At 42.9% G+C, this 18,108-nt stretch overlaps 1 protein-coding gene across 2 annotated transcripts in view; it reads right to left on the bottom strand.

Moving 5' to 3' along the window:
* Nucleotides 1–18,108, bottom strand: part of FBXO42 (F-box protein 42) — a 105,841-nt gene that overhangs the window by 26,642 nt on the left and 61,091 nt on the right. For both annotated transcript variants that reach the window (XM_059135059.1, XM_059135058.1), the window contains exons 3-4: nucleotides 17,212–17,328; nucleotides 9,638–9,772 (exon numbers count right to left, since the gene is read on the bottom strand). In XM_059135059.1, coding sequence (XP_058991042.1) covers nucleotides 9,638–9,772; nucleotides 17,212–17,328 — 252 coding nt within the window. The remainder of the gene's footprint in view (nucleotides 1–9,637; nucleotides 9,773–17,211; nucleotides 17,329–18,108) is intronic.

Here is an 18,108-nt window from a genome sequence, read left to right on the forward strand (position 1 = left end):
TCTCCCTCTCCCTCTGCCTGCTGCTCTGTTTACCTGTGCTCTCTCTTTATCTGTCAAATAAATAAAAATCTTTAAAAAAAACCCCAAAACCTCCCTAAGCTGTGAAAATTTTTCTTTAAATGACATACCCTATGCTCATTATCCTTTCCTGACTCTGATGATAGACATAACACCAGATAGCTCAGTTATTCCCCGCCAACCCCAATTCAAAGGAAGATCAAGAACCAAGGACAACTACAAATAAAGGGAATCACAGGAAAAGAAAGAAAAATAAACTAGAAAGAACAATTTTTTAAAAGTAGGCTCCATGCCCAGTGTGGAGTCCAACACGGGCCTGAACTCATGACCCTGAGATCAAGACCTGAGCTGAGATCAAGAGTTGGACATGTAACCAACTGAGCCACCCAGCACCCTGAAAAAATAATTTTTAAAGAAAGAGCAAAAAAAGGAGAAAAATTTTACTGTAGAAAAAATCTAAGATACACTATCTCAGCCAGGTGATCAAATTATCAAAAGCAATAAAACATGTTCATAGTATGTCCTCTTGACAGCATATGATGAGAAGGATGCTTTACTGCTGTGGTGTTCCTCCTCCTAACTCCAAAACTCTAATCGAACCATAAGAAAAACCTCAGACAAACCCAAACCAAATGACAGCCCACAAAGTATCCGACAGTACTCATCAAAACTGTGAAAATCATGAAACAAGGGAAGTCTGAGAAACTGTCATAGCTAGGAGGAATGTAAGAAGACATTAAGATTAAATGTAATGTATCCTGAGACAGGATCTTGGAACAGATAAAAGTTTTTAAAAAAACAGATAATATGAAATAAATTATACAGAAAATGAAACTACTCACAGCATGACAGAGCAGAAAGAACACAGACTTTAGAGACAAAATCTTGGGTTTCTTTTTCTTTTTTTTTTAAATCTTGGGTTTCAATCACTGCTCCATCATTCATTGGCTGTGTGAGCTTAGGTAAATTACTAGGTGATTCTGAGCTTCAGCTTCCTCATCTGTAAAATGGGGATAAGAGTGCCAACCTAACTGGGTTGGTTTGAAGGTTAGATAGTTTGTTTAAAGAATCTGAGACCACCAACACTCCACCCCAAAGCCCTCTCACGGATGTCCATACACATTTCCTCAGACAGCAGGCCACTCGTGACTAAGCAGGGTAAAAGGCAGCCCTTTTTACAAAGCGGCAGTGAAGAGGGCACAGAGCACCCATCCTTCCTTAAAAGTCAGGGAGTACAGCTCTGCACATTACACACTCACCTAATAGACTGTGATAACAAAGTTAGGTCACAGACTGCACAGTAAGAAAGCCACAAGATTCCATAGGGATCCAGGATTTCCAAATTTAGCTAGGTTTAGAATCAACTGGGACATGTTCTGTTTTTTTTTAAAAAGATCTACCACTCTATCCCCAACTCCTTCAGATAAGGTAAGTCTGATATGAGGTCGAGCAATATATTATTTTTATTATTTTTAGTTTACTTGGATAAATTGATCTGCTATGGGATTTTTGTTTTTATTTCTCTTATTATTATTTAAGATTTTACTTATTTATTTGACAGACAGATCACAAGTAGGCAGAGAGAGTGGGGGAGGAAGCAGGCTCCCTGCTGAGCAGAGAGCTCGATGCAGGGCTTGATCCCAGGACCCTGAGATCATGACCTGAGCTGAAGGCAGAGGATTTAACCCACTGAGCCACCCAGGCACCCTGCTATGGGATTTTTAGAAACAGGGATCCTGTCTCTTCTTTCACAGAGAAGGAAATCAAGGCCCAAAGAATGCAGAAGTGATTAAGGATTAAGTTCAGAGGCAAGTGGCTCAGGAGTGGCAAGGCCAAGACCAGAACATGGCCTGGGCTCAGTTGTGTATCTCTGCCCTGTTTTCTAAAACAAAGGTCCCAAACCATAAGCTGTCACTTGAAACTGCATGTGTGACTGACAGGGAAGAAAATGAAAAGCAAAAGCATTTATTGGGCAAGAAGATTCTATGGGGAGAATGTAGTGGAAAAATCTACTGTGCTCCGGGACTAGTTAACAGACATGAATGACAGTGTGAGCTTTAAATCTTCCCCTAACATTTACCAACTCTCTTACCGGTGGAAAATTCAAATACTGAAATTTGTTCCCCTATTGTAAATGGGTGTTGGCTAATGTTTAAGAAGTTCTGAAAATCAGAACACTCCAATTTTAAGTGTAAAAATGTATGCTTGGAAATCTCTACTGTGATTTGAAGTAACCAAAAGAGACTGTGACTGATGATGTTATTATATATTAAACAGATGCCAAAATCAGCCCCAGTCTGATGAAAGGGTATTGTAGAAACAGTTTAAACCTTAGTCTTTTGAAGAACCTATCCCAAGAACTGCGCAGTTACTTTGGGAATCAAACACAGGCTGATTAAGAATTAAGGTGTTCCTTAGTACAACACCAGAGGGTGGAACATTCAACTTCCTAGAACCTTCTGGCAAAGACTACAATGTAGACAATTGTACATTCATAATCACCTGCCAGGATTTCCAAAGGCATCTGTTCTGTTGCACCCTCAGTTATTTTATCTGAGTGATAAAGCAATCAGTGATAACTTCCACTAGTTCCCACATCTATCCATCCGCCAGCATCTGTAATCACATAACCCTTCCTGTTCCTTTGGATAAATTGTCAATGCTCCCATCCACAACCAACATCCCTGCCTTTCTCACCACTGGAGGACACAGCTCTAACAATCCTTTCTCTCCATCCACACCCATTCCTCCCTCTAGATCACTCCCATCAGCACGAATTTGCTATACAACCTGTCATCTTAAAAATAAACCTCTTGGGGGCACCTGGGTGGCTCAGTGGGTTAAGGCCTCTGCCTTCAGCTCAGATCACGATCTCAGGGTCATGAGATAGAGCCCTGCATCGGGCTATCGAGCCCCACATCGGGCTCTCTGCTGGTCAGGGAGCCTGCCTTCTCTCTCTGCCTGCCTCTGCCTACTTGTGATATCTGTCTGTCAAATAAATAAATAAAATCTTTTAAAAAATACTCTATACTACTTTTAAGGACAGTTCTAAGTCCTCAAATGACTTGATCTCTTTGCTGTGCAGGACCGAGCTGATTATCTTTCTCCTGAAAACACGTCCAAGTATGGATTTCTAAGATGCCATGTTCTCCTTGTTTTTCGCCACCTCCTTGGGTGTTCCTTTTCTAGTTTTTTGCTGTTTCCCCTCTTCTCGTTGATCTCCAAATACTGCTATGTCCCAGACTTACCCTCCTCTACTATCCTCACTCACTCCCCTGGCAATCTCACCCAGCCTCATGGTTTTAAATCTATCCACATGCTAATAACTTCCATGCTATCTCCCAGAACTCCAGACACACCTCCACTTGGAGGTCCAAATGTGTGTTTCAACGCTGATGTTTCAAACTGAATTTCTCACAACTCCTGCACTTTACCAACCTTGACCACCCACAGGTCTTACCTGCCTCAGTTAATGGCAACGCCATTCCTTCAAATGCCCAGGCTAAAAATCATTAGGGCCATCCTTGACGCCTCTTTTGTACTTCACATTCAAATCCTGTTGGCTGTGTCCAATCCATTCAGTTCTTAACTTCCTGACCACACCCTAGTCCATATCACCGTCATTTCTCGCCTAGATTATTGCTACCACTTCTAAGCTGGCCTCCTCACTGCCACACTTGTCCTCTTCCACAGGCTTCTCAGAACCCCAAACGACCAGTCACTTCACTCAAAAAAATGTGAAAACCTCCCTACAGCAGCCAAGAAGCTGTACATGGATAACACATTCCCCTCCATTATTTGCCCGACCCCCTCTGCTAGGAGAGTCTCCTTACTTTACCCGGTGCTAGTCACACTGATTTCTCATTATCCATGGACTATCACAAGCCGACTCCCACCTCTGGACCTTTGCATTGGCTCTCCTCTCTGTTTGTAATGTTGCTTCCTTAGCTCTCCACTCACTTCGCTTCTTTTACCCATTCAAGTCTCCGTTTCAATGTTGCCTCCTCCATGAGGTCTACCCTGGGCACTCCAGCTGTAATAGTTCCCCTATCCCTGACCCCCTTAACATGTGATCATTTTCCTTCAGTAGCTTAATCATCTTCTAATATACTGTATTATATTGTCATATATTTATTATTTTTATTTATTTATTTATTTTTATTTATTTTAATGGGACCCAGGCTTGGGGATTTTTTAAAGATTTTATTTATTTATTTGACAGACAGAGATCACAGGTAGGCAGAGAGGCAGGCAGAGAGAGAGAAGGAAGCAGGCTCCCCACTGAGCAGAGAGCCTGATGTGGGGCTCCATCCCAGGACCCTTGGGATCACGACCTGAGCCGAAGGCAGAGGATTTAACCCACTGAGCCACCCAGGCACCCCTATTTATTATTTTTTTAAAAATTTTTATTTATTTGAGGGCGCCTGGGTGGCTCAGTGGGTTAAGCCGCTGCCTTCGGCTCAGGTCATGATCCCAGGGTCCTGGGATCGAGTCCCGCATCGGGCTCTCTGCTCAGCAGGGAGCCTGCTTCCCCCTCTCTCTCTCTGCCTGCCTCTCTGCCTGCTTGTGATCTCTCTCTCTCTCTGTCAAATAAATAAATAAAAAATATTTTTTAAAAAAATTTTTATTTATTTGAGAGAGAGTGAGTGCATGCCACCATAAGCAGGGGGAGTAGTAATGGGAGAGGCACAAGCAGTCTCCCTGCTGAGCACAGAGCCTGACAAAGGGCTCAATCCCAGGATCCCAAGATCATGACCTGAACCAAAGTCAGACACTCAACCGACTGAGTCACCCAGGTACCCAACATTGTTTGTCCTTTTATTTTATTTTTATTTTTTTGGGCAGACAGAGATCACAAGTAGGCAGAGAGGCAGGGGGCTGGGGAAGCAGGCTGAGCAGAGAGCCCAATGTGGGACTCAATCCCAGGACCCTGGGATCATGACCAGAGCCGAAGGCAGAGGCTTTAACCCACTGAGCCACCCAGGTGTCCCTATTTGTCCTTTAAAATATGTCTTCTCTCATTTGGATTTGATCTCCATTAAGAGTTGGATTTTTGTCTGTTTTATTCATTCCTGCATCCCCAGCATCTGAAATAATACCAGACACAAGGTAGTAAATTTATAAATATTTGCTGCCAGAACAAATGAATGATGAGAGTAGAATTAACCAAACAAAAGGAAGGGCTATGACATCATTTAAGGGAAGGTAGTCCCTCTATTTTAAATGTCAAAATCTCACAACAACTAATTATGGGACACCACCACTTAAAAGTATAAAGAAATTAAAACTTAAACTTCTTCCAAACATTTATTTTTATTTTTAAAGACTTTATTTATTTGACAGAGAGAGATAGAGATAACAAGTAGACAGAGAGGCAGGCAGAGGGAGAGGAGGAAGCAAGCTCCACGCTGAGCAGAGAGTCCAATGTGGGGCTTGATCCCAGGACCCTAAGACCATGACCTGAGCCAAAGGCAGAGGCCCAACCCGCTGCGCCACCCAGGCACCCCGCTTCCAAACATTTTCCATTTTAGCAAACAGGCCCACTGTCTACCTAGCTGCCAAACCTGAAACCTAAATCAGCCTTGACTAACCCTCTCACCCTCCCACAGTCAAACCATCAAGAAGTCCTATCGATTCTATCATAAAATTTTAGTTCAAATTCATCCGTTAGCCTTTTTCTCTACTACTAGAACTCTAGTCCAAGTCATCACCTCCTACCACTGTGATGGCCTCTTGGCCGGTCTCTGTTTTGTTCTCATGGCTTCAATCTATTTCCTAAACAGCAGCAAAAGAGTTCTATAAAACATAAATTGGATCCATAATATCCCTCTGCTTAAAATTTCAAAATCTTCCAGACCTTGAGGTAGGAATGAATTGGCTCCTGTCTACATCTCAACTCCATCTCTACCACTCTACTCCTTGCTCATCATGCTACATCCACAGAGGTCTGCTTTCAGGTCCTCCAATACATTCCATTCTTTGCTGTCCCGGGGTCTTTGCTGGTCTCACTCACTCCACTCTTTATCCTTCAAATCAGCAAAGAATGTTGCCTCCTGTTTAAAGTAGCTCTTCCCCTCTTATTCTATCTCATTCCCTGCTCTCTTCATACTTTCTATTTGTTTTCATTTCTCCCCCAATACAATATAAGCTTCATGAGAGGAGGGGCTGCAGCAACAGCTGTAAGGGGAGAAGGAGGTACTTCACTGGAAATGTCTGAGAAGTACTGGCTGTAGGTAGGTCTCGCTCAGCTCTTTCTTTCTACATTTCTTTTTTTTTTTTTTTTTTTTTTTAAGATTTTATTTATTTATTTGAGAGAGAGAGAGAGCAGGGAGGCAAGGGATAAGCAGTTCCCCACAGGCGCCTCTATTTGTTTGTTTTTGTTTGGTTGGTTTTTCAGTAGGCTCCACACCCAATGTTGGGCTAAGAACTCACGACCCTGGGATCAAGAGACACATGTTCTACCAACTAAGTCTCTTAGCGGTGTGAGTTGTCATTCTAACACCAGTTACTACCACATTCCCTCGAGATGGAGCACTTCTACCATTTCAAAAGGAACTAATAATAAGGACTCAGGGGCAAGTCACATTAATTCTAATGGCTACGGCCTGAATTGTATCCTGTCAAAATTCGTATGTTGAAGCCCTAACACCAGTGTGGTGGCCTTTGGAGATAGAACCTTTGGGAAATAACCAGGTTTAATGAAGTTATGAGGTTGAGGCACCAGAACACAATCTCCTCCAGGTGAGGACAGAGCAAGAAGGTAGTCTGAAAGCCAGAAAGACGGCCCTCACCAGCACCCTGACCTTGGACCCCCAGCCTCTGGAACTATGAGAGAGAAAGTTGTGCTGTTTATGCCCCTAGTCTATGGTATGTTGCTATGGCAGCCTGAGCGGGTTACCGCTCACGTCACCAAAAATGAGAAGGCCCCAGTCTCATCTGCAGGATCAACAAATGAACAAGGAAAAAGACGCCTGATGCAGGAGCGCTCTCCAGAAAGACTGCTCCAAAATGAGACCGCCCCCTCCTGCTCATGGGATGCTCTTCTCTGCACCACTACACGAGCAGAGACTGAACCCTGTTCAGGCTGGTGCTTTGAATACTCGCTGCTTACCAATGCTCACATGTGAGAAGACTTCACAGCTGACACGGAAGGGTGGCATGCACCCTCCCTTTAGCCACCTTCCAACCTACCCACCCCCATGCACTAAAATGGGTGAGTCAGGCACACCAAGGCATATATCAACAACTGTGTTTTGTTCAGAAAGACTCACTGATGTTTCAGTTAGGAAGTAATTTGGTTGGAACTCATGACAGCAGGCAGAAACATTTCCTTAGGCAACCTTCCCATGGGATTTCTGCCTGAAGGAAAATCTCACAGGATTCTTTAAAAACTATTGCTTGCTTGTTTGTTTAAAAAGTAGACATTTCAAATAGCTGTTTCCCCCCCTTTAAAACTAGGCTTTAATTGTAGATTAGAGTGAAGTGGCTAGCAGATTCTTTGAGACACTTTGTTAGAAAATCAAACCTTCAGGAGTTTCTATGTTTTATAAAAGGAAAGAGTCAAACATTGTATTTTTATTTTTTTGAAAGATTTTTATTTGAGAGCGAGCACATGCACATGCACAAGAGCGGGGGAGAGGGGATGGGGGAGACAGAATCTCAAGCAGACTCCCCCCACTGAGCATGGAGCCCAATACGGGGCTCAATCTCACGACCCTGAGATCATGACCAGGAGCCAGATGCTCAACCAACAGAGCCACCCAGGCACACCTAACATTGTATTTTTTTTTTAAGATTTTATTTATTTATTTGACAGACAGAGATTACAAGTAGGCAAGAGAGGCAGGCAGGAAGAGAGAGGAGGAAGCAGGCTCTCTATGGAGCAGAGAGCCCGATGCGGGGCTCGATCCCAGGACCCTGGGATCATGACCTGAGCCAAAAGCAGAGGCTTTAACCCACTGAGCCACACAGGCACTCCTAACATTGTATTTTTAAAGTCAGTTATTTCTCTGATACTTCTACCTTGGGGATTTCAAAACATAGCCTTAGTGATTTTAATAAAAAGTCCCATATCTACCTTACAGGGAGAAATAAGGGAAACTAAGCAATAGGCTATGAAGGTCCCACAGTCCAGAGCTCCATATCAAATCATCAGAGGCATAAAGCTTGGTTACAAGACAGAGAAAGATTATATTGGTATTTTGTGATTAGAAAAATCAAAGCTGCTCTGAAATGGGACCTAGACACCAAGTACAGTGGCAACAGGATGCTTGAGCTGAATCTGTGATTCTAAATATTAATATTGCACGAAGTGCAACAGGGGACAGAGGGCTAGAAAAGGAAACCCTCACACAATTCAGAGGGCCCTAAAATAGTACAAACTTTCAAAATTTTTAAAAGATTAACACCTAGTCATCTTTCTAATGATTTTAATAGAGAGTTTCACCTATACGCATGCCAGCCCCACTCGTGAATGAATACCCGCCGTCAGTAGGCTACTGCAGGGGAAGGAACAGGAGTTTACAGCTTTGGGGGAGCAAAATGTAGCCTCATCTCAAAAAGGTTTTAAGTCTCTGGCCTAGACATTCACAGCAGTCATCACAGAAAAAAAGGGAAGCATAAACCAGCCTTCCCAACCCTCTATAAAACAGAATCGCCTAGTCCTAATCCGTATTCATCCCAGAGAGATGCAGTCACCCGTACAAAGATACCTGGTGAACTGGCTGTTTTGCCAGGAAATGAAACTCAGGTCTCTTCATCTTAGCTCAGGGCACTTTTTACTATACCAAGTCACTTCCCATCTAATACTCAAAGCAGTAAATCAAGACCTAAATAAGAATCTGCTCAAGGAAAACCTCAGTCTCTTTAGTCCGAGAGTGAATTCCGACCTTGAAAAGCCAAATGAATGTCCGGGGAAAGCTTGCCAATGAATCTCGGAGAGTGCTTGATGCTTCGTGGACTCTATTTCTCTATCACCCCAGCTCCTTCAATCTTGTGGCTATGTCTTTTCAAACTGTCCTGCCTCAAGCGTGCAAAAACAAATCCCCCACCCGCCTCAAGAAAGGTGAGGTCAAAAAGGAAAAAAAACAGTTGCTTTTTGCTAGAACCGTGGCACAGTGGGGCTGTGCAGGAATGTACCTACTCAAGAATCTTCCCACACTCCTAGGTTGTTGAGAGAAACCAGCAGAGGCATGTTCCATACACTCCCCAAATATCTGAGCTGGCGACAACAAAAGATACTCATTCAGAGTTCTCAGCCCTGGGACAACAGCTTCTGTCAGTCAGCTATAGTTCTCACGATGCTGTGTGTCTGCTCTTACTTCAACTTCATACCAAAAAGCATATCACACCAGTGCAAGCACTTGAGAAAACCACACAAACGAATTCACACAGTAGCCCAGCAATCCTGGCAGTGCACCAGTACTCAGGATAAAGCTTTTTTAAAGAATTTTATTTCAAAGACCTTATACAAACACATTACTTTTGGCATTTACACAGCAGATCTGACAAAGGACCTGGGGCCCCAGCACCAGAGACCAACATCAAAACAGCCAGAAAGAATTACCATGCACAGGGAGTTACCTGGTAAGAGGACAAAGATCGGCATTTTCTTTCTTACCTGAAGCCAAAGGTCGGATCCACTCTTTGCTATTTAGGTCAAGTCTCCAGAGGTCATTGAAGGCAGCATTGCAGCTGCTCTGGGTACAGCCTCCGAACACATACATAGACTGGTTAGCATCGTAATAGCATGCACCTAGAAAGAAAACAATAAATGCATAGTTGATGTTTAACTCTAAAGCCCCTCTAACACTGTAATTATAGCCCGTATCATTCAAAGATCAATTATCTCACGTGTTCTGCAACTCTTTGCCAGGTGCCATCTTTATATAACCAGCCTCTTGTCTTCAGATTGGTTAATATTATATTACTCTTTTTTTTTTCTTTAAAGGTTGTATTTATTCATTTGACAGAGAGAGAAAGCGTGTTAACAACCAGGGGGGAGAGGGAGAGGGAGAAGCAGGCTCCCTACTGAGCAGGGAGCCCAATGTGGGGCTCTTGGACCCCAGGATCATGACCTGAGCCAAAGGCAGAAGCTTAACCAACTAAGCCACCCAGGCACCCCTCACATTATTACTCTTTAAAATAAGGCCCAGAGAGGGGCACCTGGCTGATTCAGTCGGAGAAGCATACAACTCTTGATCTCAGGGTCATGAGTTTGGGCCCCACGCTGGGTGTAGAGATTATAAAAAATAATAAATTTTTTAAAAATGTGTGTGTGTGTGTGTGTGTATAAAATAAAACAAGGCCCAGAGAATGGCTATGGAAATGTGATTTCTGAGCACACTAAGCAAACTGACAATGTTGTCATTAAATAAGAGTATCATTCCAGCAAGAGCACACAAGAATTCAGATTAAGAGTGCTCAATGAGGGACGCCTGGGTGGCTCAGTTGGTTAAGCAGCTGCCTTCGGCTCAGGTCATGATCCCAGCGTCCTGGGATCGAGTCCCACATCGGGCTCCTTGCTCCACGGGGAGTCTGCTTCTCCCTCTGACTCTGCCTTCCACTCTGTCTGCCTGTGCTCGCTCTCCCTCTGAAAAATAAATAAATAAAATCTTTAAAAAAAAAAAAAAAAAAAAAAGAGTGCTCAATGAGTAAAATTTCAGTACAGCTGCATATTTAATCTAAATCTACATCATTATGCTCTAGGGCTAGGCAGAGGCAGAGGCAGAGATTCTATCAAGAAGTAACATCCCCCCCACTACCAAGAAGTAAAATCCTATGAAAGTCCACTGCCCATACTTCAGATTGTTAAGAACTGCAAATAACAAAGGACAGAGTTTAGCTGACCTCAGACAAAAAGCCTAACTGCCAGAGTCACATTTCCATGTCCACTAATGGAGCTGAACTTCAGCATCTTGGTTTTCTCCTATCTGTCTTTAACTAGACATTCCAACAAACATGAAAGAAATTTTCAACTGAACCAACTGGTGCCAGGCACGAAAGAACATTCTTTTCCTCCTGGTAACCCATACTTACAGAACAGAAATTAGCAATGTCCTATGGTTTCTGAACCTTAATTTGTGTCCACTATAAGAATCTTTAATAAGACAATTCCATAACTAAGAGAGTCAAGGGCTCATTTACGTTTCACCGTTCTTCAAAGACCAATTCTTGGCAGCTGTTTCCTTCATATAGCAGAAGAGCACGGTGCCTTTATTTTTTAAAGAGCTAGCCCACATTCTTCTTCTTCTCTATTTGGACTGAAACCTCAGCCAACAGCTGGGCCCCATGAGCTCCTTGCCACATGTATTTTAATCCCATACTAAAATAAGGCAATTGGCATTTTCCTGCTTCTCTTTTAGCAAACAAAGGTTTCTGGAAGAGGAAGGCACAGCCCAAATTCTGCAAACCTAGCAGGCCTGAAACGACAAGTTTCACACACACTGTATTCTCAATGCCTATCAGTTATTATCAACGAAGCTTGGAGAGGAAGGGAGTCAATTCAGGCAGCTATGTTTAGAACTCAGATATAATGGAATGAGAAAATAGCCATCAATAATACACTCAAAAATTTTAAGCATCCTACTAAACTTTTGTTTATTGTCTATTTTTATTTAAGACACCTACATGTTGGTATGGGTGGGGGTGGGGAGACCCAATGAGTTCAATGGGCCTTTTAGAAAAAATTAAGAATTTAAGCAAATACCAGCGCTCAAGTAGTCATTTCCCTTTTACCAGCATTCTCCACCCAAACAGCACATTTTCTTTTAGAACATCCAGACCACTGGAATGTGCAATACAAAAGTTATAGTTCACAGTACAGTATGAATATTCTGCTAAGAAGTAACATTAGGAATGTTTATTCTAATTGCTAAATCTCTTCAAATTTTCTAAAATGGTTTGATTGCTCCATGAATAACTATTCCAAGACATCTATTTCCAGTTAATATCTAATAATCCCTACTCAAAGGCAAGTCAAATATTCACATGAACACACAGCAAGCAGTTCTTCAGCACCCAGCACAATTGCCTACTGCAGTATAATCCTCTCCAGTGCAAGGTCTTCCAGTTGTTTCATATTTCCCATGATGCCTGAGAGTCACTTAAGAAATTTCACTGAACTCCAACCTTTGCACATTCAGATGTTAAATTCTCTTTTGTTTTCCACTTGTTTCTAGGGAAAGGTCCTGAGGCATTTATCCCATGCTTAAAGAGCTTTGCTGTCAAGTGTCTCACATCTACAAGCTAGGACATATTTGATAAGTAATTACGTAACTATGGAACAAGCAGGGCTGCTTATCCAGTCTGGGCCTGCTAGCTATTGCACGGGCACTACTAGCATGGGTAGGAAATGACCCGACCCTATGTGCAGCCTAAACCTAAACACTAAAAGCATGAGGCTAGGGACTCTAAGAGATCCTTCCATCAATCTGAAAAGGACATTCTCTGTTAGTCAAGACTTCATGATTAGTCATGCGCACAATCGCCAAATAGCTAGGAAAACTGGCTTCATTTTTGTCCCAGGCTTCTACGCAGGAAAGAAGCTGTACTGCTCCATCTTTGTGACACTTAATTTCACAGAATTCAATAGATTTCAACTCTGAAAGAAATGTCACGAAAGGTGCAAGGATGTCTAAGACCTGGAACCTGCTTATCCTCCAGGAGTCAACCACCTGTGGAGCAGACACCTTCAACACCCAATCACTCTGCAGTTTAAAACAAGCATTTCCTTGGTTAAATTTCCTAGCAATGCTGTGACATAAACAGAATTTGTTATATACACTTTACAGATGAGAAAACTGTGAGTTAGAAGAACTAAGGAGGGGCGCCTGGCTGGCTCAGTCAGGGGGGTGTGTGACTCCTGATCATGACTTTGAGCCCTATGTTGGGGTCCTGGGATAAAGTCCCGCATCATCCTCTCTGCTTGGCAGGGAACCCGCTTCTCCCTCTGCTTACAGCTCTGCTCGCTTGTGCTCCCTCCCTCTCTGTCAAATAAATAAAATCTTTTTTTTAAAATTTGCTAAATAAAAATTAAAAAATAAGAGCCAAGGGACTTGCTTCTCAAGTTTAAAGTTCTTCTATCAGGGGTGCCTGGGTGGCTCAATCATTGGGCATCTGCCTTTGGCTTGGGTCACGGTCCCAGGGTCCTGTGACTGGTCCCACATCGGGCTCCCTGCTTGGTGGGAGGCCTGCTTCTCTCTCTCCCACTTATGTCCCCCCTGCTTGTGCTCTCTGTCGCTGTCTCTGTCAAATAAATAAAATCTTTAAAAAAAAAAAAAATTCTTCTTTCGTATACAGCCTCTCTGACAATTATGGGGACAGATAGATGGTAATGAACAGTACAAGGAAGGAAGGAAGAGTGCTTTAGGGGTGTACAAGTAGATGAAGGAAAGAGCTTAATCTCCATGCAGGAAATATGAGAGGAGTTTATGAAGAACGTGGCTTTTGGCTTTATCTCTGAGAACATGTTCAGGCCATTAACAAGGGACAAACAAGTCCAGGGATGAAAAAGGAATAGGAGGGAAAGGGAGAAGGCAATCGTGGCATCCAAACGAGGCCATGATGTAGGAAATTTTTTTTTTTAAAGATTTTATTTATTTGACACAGAGAGAGAGAGAACTCTAAGCAGAGAGCCTGATGCAGGGCTCGATCCTAGGACCCTGAGATCATGACTTGAGCCAAAGGCAGAGGCTTAACCCTCTGAGCCACCTATTAGGCACCCCTGACATAGGAAATTTAAGACATAATAAGGAGTCTTGTGTGGGTGGAGCCTAGTTGTGTGAGGATGTGGCAGAGATTTAGGCTGAAAGAGTATACTAGGGCCCTGAAAGTCCAGGGGAGTGGAAACTTCTGCATGCAGTGTAGAAAGGCTGAGTTTTCTCGGCAGAGGAGAGGTTTCAGACTTGCAGCGGATCCGGACAGGGGCTCCTGCCATTTTAGGCAGGTCCATTCTCTTTGTGTAAGAGCATCCCATTCACCACAGGACAGACAGCATCCTGGTCCTTGCTACTAAATTCATGCACTGCTCTCCAGTCAAGCCAATGAGCAATGAATGACCTTACATATTTCCAAATGCCCTAGGAGGTGGCACTGTCCCCAGTTTCAGAGATGGGTGCCAGAAGTGTCTAGTGCAGTTTTAGACGAAGCGAGAGAAAAAGACCATTTAGAAAAGATTTAGGAAAGATGGAATGATAAGCTCATAAAAGTGAGTAATGGGAAAAATAAGAAAAGATACAAGAGAGATTGCAGAAGTGGATGGAATCAGTAAGATTTGACTTTTGTTGCTGAAGGAAAGAGAAGAAGTGAGGATAAATCCAAGAATTCAAGTGTGTAACCAACAGAATGATAATGCCATTAACTAAACTATGGAGAGCAGAACATCTGGGGGAACTCCTAAGGGCCACGAGTAGCTGGCAAGATAGGAAACATCTGTGTATCTCTGTGGCAATATGAGCAAAGACCTGGAAATGCAGACCTTGAGCTCAACATGAGTCAAGAATAAGAAATAAAATTGGGCTCTGGGGAGAAACACAAAGTAGGAAGAGGAAGGAGCTAAGGAAAGACACTGAAGGAATTTCTGGTTTTTAACCTATTCTGAAAAATGCCGACTTCCCATGTAACAGTCGTCTTCAGTCTGCCAGTTAGCACGCAGAGAGAAAGGGAACAATGAGAGATGCGCTCGGAGGAAATGAGACACAGCCCCTTTTTAAAAAAATCTATGGCACATTTTCTTGGCTTTCAAGTGAAGATATGAAAAAATTTTAAGGTTAAAAACATATATCTAAACCCACCAACCTCTGAATTTCTGTGAGCTTACTCGCTGCACTTTTCCTTTCCATTTTCCCTTCAAATAACTATCTCTATTTTGTGGTGATACTCTTTCCAAAGCTGTTAACAGAAAAATATTTCCTTCTTCTCTCACTAGAAAGCTGAACTATTGCTGTGATAATTATTCACCCCTGAATACTAGCCAGTCTGGTTTCTACTTTACCCAGATTCGCTCCATTTCCCTCACCTAGGGTTCTAAAACTACTTGTTTCAAAAAATCATCTGAAAAGTCTTTAGAAACCTTGTCTCCACTTTTTAGTCCAAATATCTGTAGGTAACTGAAGTTAACACCCCCTTGAACAATAAATTAAAAATCCTAACATAGGGACGCCTGGGTGGCTCAGTTGGTTAAGCGGCTGCCTTCAGCTCAGGTCATGATCCCAGTGTCCTGGGATCGAGTCCCACATCGGGCTCCTTGCTCAGCGGGGAGCCTGCTTCTCCCTCTGCCTCTGCTGCCACTCTGCCTGCCTGTGCGCTCTCTCTCTCTCTCTCTGGCAAATAAATAAATAAAATCTTTAAAAAAAACAAACAAACCTAACATAGATTCTTCTGTAATTTCATTAAATATTCCTTTCAAGAATTCATTTAGAGTCTATATTCCTGAAAATATTCAAGACCCTTTCAAAATTATGTTTGAGGTAATAAAATTGAGAAGGAGGAAGAGGAGAAGAGCAGGAGGAGGAGGAAATAGTAGTACTAGTAGTACTAGTCATTGGGTTTGGGGTAATTTTCAGTAGTTGCTGTTAATGGCCCTTTCACTATGTTGACATCTGCATGGATGGTCCAAAAGCAATGCTAGGTAAAATTGCTGCAGCCTGGGCAAGACTCAAGGCAGGGGTATTAAATTAAACAAAACCAGTTCTGACTCCGCAGACCCCCGAAAGGGTCTCACAGATGCCCTCCTCCCTGAGAAGCCCAGGAATCACACTTTGAGATCCACTGTCTTGGGGGGTTTACAACAGGACAAGTAAAAATAGCTCAAGAAAACTGAAAACACTGGAATAGTTTGGCCTGTTCCTTTGATCTATTTAGACTCAGTTCAAAGACAATAATAAATTGTAATTATGGACTGAATTCCCTCTGGATATGAGTACCACATACAGTCTGAGGCAGCCAGCCTCCAAGATGGCCTCCAACAGTCCTCACTTCTTGGTATTTATTCCGCTGGTCAATCGCTGTGTGACCATAAGGACTGAGCAGAAAAGTCAGTATTCACTTCAAAGATGAGGTTAAAAAAGACCATGGCTTCTGTCTTGATGTCTGTGTCTCTCTCTCAGTTCATTTTGTGGGAAGCCAGCTGCCAAGTAATTAGCAGCTCTACACAGAGGTCCATGTCCCAAAGAACGAAGCCTCGTGTCTACAGTTACTTAAGTGAACTTGGCAGCGGATCCCCTGGGCCCCAGTCAAGCCTTCAGGTGACTACAGCCCTGGCGGACAGACTGACTGCAACCTCATCAGAGACCCTGAGCCAGAAGCTCCTAGCTAAAGCACTCCCAAATTCCCGATCCTCAGGAACTCTGTAAGATAAACGTTGTGGGGCGCCTGGGTGGCTCTGTGGGTTAAAGCCTCTGCCTTCGGCTCAGGTCGTGGTCCCGGGGTCCTGGGATCGATCCCCGCATTGGGCTCTCTGCTCGGCAGGAGCCTCCTTCCCTTCCTCTCTCTCTGCCTGCCTCTCTGCCTACCTGAGATCTCCGACTTAAAAAAAAAAAAAAAAAAAAAGAAAAAGAAATGTTGTTTTAAGCTGCTAAGTTTTGTGGTAATTTTTATGCAACATGAATAACCAATAAACTCTCCTGCTGAAGAGGTCAAAAAATATACACTGATCATGATGAGCACTGAGTGATTTATAGAACTGTGGAATAATTACACTGAACACCTGACACTAAGAAGATTTATAATTTCACTATTTAAATTTGTATTTTAAAGTTAATACCCTTTGTGTTCAAAAATTTTTGTGTTACCCCAGTCAAATTCAGTGTTTGCTAAACATATACTATGTTAAAATAAAGAATTATTGTTAAGACTTAGTGCTAAATCCTGGCTACTCCCAAAGTAGGATCTCAGAAATACCCATGTGCACTCCTTTCCTTTGTTTCCTCTGACTTGACGTCAGATGTTCAAGTCTAAGATAATACCTTGACTTCTTTGGAGCAGATACTAGAAAAATCCAAATATAAAATTGTACCAGAGTGTCTATGCTGTATCTAGGCTCACACTCTTCCCTGACTGTAATTATAAAATTAATATAAATCCTCATTTTGAATTCATTTCATTAAAAAGTCAAACAAAATACATGCCTCTGATGTAATTTTTAGAAATATGACTAAAGGCAGGGTGGCCTCTGCGCTCACAGTGAATACTTACTGTGTGAGAACCGCTGAGTGATCGGGGTTCCAGGGTAAGGGTATGTCCGACTCTCCCACTGAATGTGTCCTTCCTGGACAGCCTTTATGAAACCATGGTAACACTGGTGAGCTACACCTAAAGACAAAATAACAAAGGCCTCAGCCTGGATACTTCACTTTTCAATCAAATTATTAAAACTGCCTCTATTAACTATCTTATCACTTTCACAAGACTTAAGAATCCGGGATGTCTGGGTGGCTCAGTTGGTTAAGAGGCTGCTTTCAGCTCAGGTCATGATCCCTGGATCAGGGGACCCAGTCCTGCATCGGGCTCCTTGCTCAACAGGGAGCCTGCTTCTCCCTCTGCTTCTGTCTGTCACTCTGCCTGCTTGTGCGCGTGCTGTCTCCCTCTCATAAATTAATAAATAAATAAAATATGTAAAAAGACCTAAGTTTTTTGTTTTTTCTTAAAGATTTTATTTATTTGACAGGCAGAGATCACAAGTGGGCAGAGAGGCAGGCAGAGAGAGAGGAGGAAGCAGGCTCCCTGCTGAGCAGGGAGTCTGATGCGGGGCTTGATCCCAGGACCCTGGGATCATGACCTGAGCTGAAGGCAGAGGCTTTAACCCACTGAGCCACCCAGGCGCCCCAGACCTAAGTTTTTTTTTTTGTTTTTGTTTTTGTTTTTAAGATTTTATTTATTATTTATTTGACAGAGAGAGAGAAATCACAAGTAGGCAGAGAGTCAGGCAGAGAGAGAGAGAAGCAGGCTCCCGCTGAGCAAAGAGCCCGATGCGGGGCTCGATCCCAGGACACTGAGATCATGACCTGAGCCGAAGGCAGTGGCTTAATCCACTGAGCCACCCAGGCGCCCCGACCTAAGTTTTTTTTGAGGAACTCTAAATTTCTCTGATTT

This window comes from Mustela lutreola, chromosome 10 (genome assembly GCF_030435805.1).
Source record: "Mustela lutreola isolate mMusLut2 chromosome 10, mMusLut2.pri, whole genome shotgun sequence".
Classification (NCBI taxonomy): domain Eukaryota; kingdom Metazoa; phylum Chordata; class Mammalia; order Carnivora; family Mustelidae; genus Mustela; species Mustela lutreola.